Below are 3,584 nucleotides of genomic sequence, written 5' to 3' on the forward strand. Positions count from 1 at the left end.
AAGGCCAGGTTGGACACAGGGGCTTGGAGCAACCTGCTCTAGTGGAAGGTGTCCCTGCCCGTGGCAGGGGGCTGGAGCTGGAGGAGCTTTAAGCTCCCTTGCAACTCAAACCACTCTGGGATTCCACGAACTATGAGTTCTTGAGCCCCCTGATCTGTTTCCCCTGCAGAGATGCTCTCCTGTTCATCATCACGGTAAGTTGTGATGCTTTTCAGGAAAGGTTTCAGTCCTGACTTGTAAATAAGTGCTACATCCATTTACCAGCTCCTGGCCTCAGTTGTGTTAACTCTGCCAACTTCTCACTTGTGTGCTTTATTCCCAGTACATGCCTTTATGTATGCAGGAATCTTATGTGCTCACCTTTCCCCCTCTCCCAGGTGTTGGAGGACAATAAGCAGTGGTGGAAGCTGCTCAACCGGAGCGGGCAGGCTGGATACGTCCCTTACAACATCCTGGATGTGGTGAAACTGGAAGAGCTTGAACAGGTCTGTGCTCAGGTGATGTTTAACTGATACCCAGCTGCAGAGTACAACCAGCCTTGGAAGAGAATCTTTAGACCTCCCTGGAGTTCTTAGGATGCTGTGCACAGATTGGGATGAACCCTCACAAATAGATGAACCAGGATGCTGGAGATTCCTGAGTTTCCTGTGATAAGGCTCTCACATTTTGCCACCATTACCTCCCCAAATCAGGGCTTTCCTCCTGCTCTAAGATGCCAAGCACTGGCAGGCAGGGTCATGGGACAAGAGAAGGCTGAGCCCTGTGCTACAGGAGCAGCCTGCAATGAAGGGAGACCCTGGATGGAAGGGACAACTACCCCAATCTAGCATCATGACTTGTCACCCCAACAGAAGATATCTCACATTGAGGTGTCACCAAACAGCTGCTGGCTGCAGTGGCTTCTGAGAGTTCCACCTTTGGCCAGTGCCTTCCCCCCAAACCCATGTACATCTCAGCCTATGGTTTACCTCCTCCCCTGTTGTGGAACCCTGCTGCTTTCAGGGCTGGGCTGTGAACAGGATGAAAGAGCTGACAAAGCCATAAAAGCTAATTTTGCCATGAAAATGCTGAGATTTTTATTGGGAGTTGAATTAAAGACAGACAATTCCCTTGCCCAGCTCAGTCCAGCAGCAGGAACAAGTTACTGGAGTGGAGGCAGATGGAAATATCATCTGAGTATTAAATGAATATTGCTCTCAAGCACCTTACATTGCAAAAATGAGCTGGAGAGCTCCAGATGCCCTAAGGAAACACGGAATTGCTTCCCCCCTTTGGTATTCCCCAGCTTGGGCAAAGCATAAGGTGCCCCAGCAGGCCTGTGGGTAAAAGCTCTGCTAGTTCAATCAGAATGTCAAGAAACTCTTTCCACACTGCTCCAGGCACTTGGCAGTGGTGCCACTTCACATCAGTCACCAGAGCAGGGATGCTTTAGCTTCAGATGGATTTCTGTTTGGTTTCATATAAAGATCCTTTTGCTTCCCATGCTCTCCATCCCTGAGGAAGCCTTGTGAGCAGTGATTTCTGCACAGCAAAAGGCTAAAGGGTTGAGTCACACATGTGAGCACAGCCATCCACAGCATAGCAAGCAAGCAGAGAACAGTGTGACAAGAGTGACATGCTTGCTGGGGGTGCAAATGCCTCTCACAGCCTCCAGCCTTTGCTCTGGGTTCTGTTTGCTCCTGTGAGACCCCAGGAATGAATTTCTTCCATGCAGCTCCAACTGAGTCCCACCAGCCTCAGCTGAGCAACCCCAGAGCAGCACAGGGAGAACACAGTGATTATCCCTCTATTTGCTGTTATGGGTGAGAGGCAAAAAGTTTCAGAATATGAAAAATGGCCATAAAAGATCTTACACATTCTTTTTTTCCTTTCTTATTACCCAGACCAACCAGAGGTACAAGGGAGACCTGAGCCCCAGAGGATATGGACCATCCAGCCCAACTCACAAGCTGCCTGCCAGCTATGCTGGGGATAAATGGGGAAGTGAAATGTTATCACGTAACTCTCCCCAGGACGCCAAAGAACGTATGTAACAGCTTCAGACTGAAACAGGGGGGTTAGGGTGGATCTAAGGCAGAAGTTCTTCCCTGTGAGGGTGCTGAGGCGCTGGCACAGGGTGCCCAGAGAAGCTGTGGCTGCCCCATCCCTGGCAGTGTTCAAGGCCAGGTTGGACACAGGGGCTTGGAGCAACCTGCTCCAGTGGAAGGTGTCCCTGCCCGTGGCAGGGGTTGGGACTGGATGAGCTTTAAGGTCCCTTCAACCCAAACCAGGCTGGGATTCTGTCCCCCTCACGGCACTCTTGGTGTTGGACACCTTTTACACCTCATAATGCCTGAGGCAGCCACAGAACATGGCACCACATCTTTTCGTTTTGGGACTTACTGAAAACTAGCACATGGGGGTTTTGCTCACTCTCTGTTGCGGTGTTTCTTCTTTGTTTGCTTTCGCCATAGGGGCCTGTCCACTATTTTTGGTGGCTGTGTGTGTGTAACCAGACCTACCCAAGTGTGTTCCTCTCATAAGGCTCTGCACAAGGAGTACCTGCAGCTTTTAGTGAAAAGCAGTAGGCCAGGAGTGGTTTTGGTGGAGATTGCAGGTAGTACAACAGCCAACAGCCCTGAGGAGCTCACTGACTCCTCACACACACTCATTTTGGGATGATGGAAAGCCCTGTCACATGAGCATCGCAGACATGTATCTATTAGTAACACTCAGTTATTCTCCACAGTCTTTAGGAGTTCCATGGAAAAAGTGACACTGGATGAGTATGCTGCTCTCTCCCAGCTTGTACTTCCTGCTGCTTCTATTTAGCTGCACAGCAAAAGCTGGAGCTCTGAGGAATGGGGCCAGTGAATTCTTTATTACAAATAGCAGAGGACTGAAAAGTAGAAGGAGCAGGGCTCAAAACAAGATTCTAATTGTAGGTACTCACAGCATTAGCCTTCCACAACAGGCAACAGTGAAGGGCAACAGGAAGATGGGGCAGGGAAAATGGGAACCTCATTCCCAGCAGCAGCTTGTGGGGCCCCCCGACCCCTGCTGTCTCATGAGGCTTTTCCCCTTCCTGCTGCTAAGTTTGCAGGGCAATTTCCTTATTTCAGTAGCCTGAAGAGAATAAAGTAACACAAAGAGGAAGATGACAGACTAAAGCAAAACCACAACAGCAACACCAGGCATCAGGGAATGGGACCCTTGTCCCTTGTCACCACTTGACAGCACCAGTGGGAGCAAAGACACCATCAGATCAAGTTTACAACCTTGAGCAAACCTGTGCTGGTTGGTGTGGTGGCTTTATGTCCTTTGAACGAGGTGATGGACAGGATGGATTAGCAACAGGAGAAACAAGGTCACCCACAATATAAATCTGTATATACATAAAATATACAATTATATATACAAAATAAACAATGTAAGTGTATATAAAATATATGAGAAACCTGGAGAGGGGCTTTGGACAAGGGATGGAGGGACAGGCCAAGGGGAATGGCTTGAACCTGCCAGAGGGGAGATTGAGATGAGCTCTGAGGCAGAAGGTCTTCCCTGGGAGAGTGCTGAGGCGGTGGCACAGGGTGCCCCAACAAGCT

At 49.6% G+C, this 3,584-nt stretch overlaps 1 protein-coding gene across 1 annotated transcript in view; it reads left to right on the top strand.

Moving 5' to 3' along the window:
* EPS8L2 (EPS8-like 2) overlaps positions 1 to 3,584 on the top strand; it is a gene marked incomplete at its 5' end in the record, with an annotated part of 23,918 nt that overhangs the window by 17,970 nt on the left and 2,364 nt on the right. Inside the window, 2 exons of the mRNA XM_010014047.1 lie at positions 378 to 497; positions 1,884 to 1,983. Coding sequence (XP_010012349.1) covers positions 378 to 497; positions 1,884 to 1,983 — 220 coding nt within the window. The remainder of the gene's footprint in view (positions 1 to 377; positions 498 to 1,883; positions 1,984 to 3,584) is intronic.

The sequence above is a fragment of the Nestor notabilis genome, unplaced genomic scaffold (genome assembly GCF_000696875.1).
Source record: "Nestor notabilis isolate BGI_N333 unplaced genomic scaffold, ASM69687v1 scaffold12924, whole genome shotgun sequence".
In the NCBI taxonomy this organism is placed as follows: Eukaryota; Metazoa; Chordata; class Aves; order Psittaciformes; family Psittacidae; genus Nestor; species Nestor notabilis.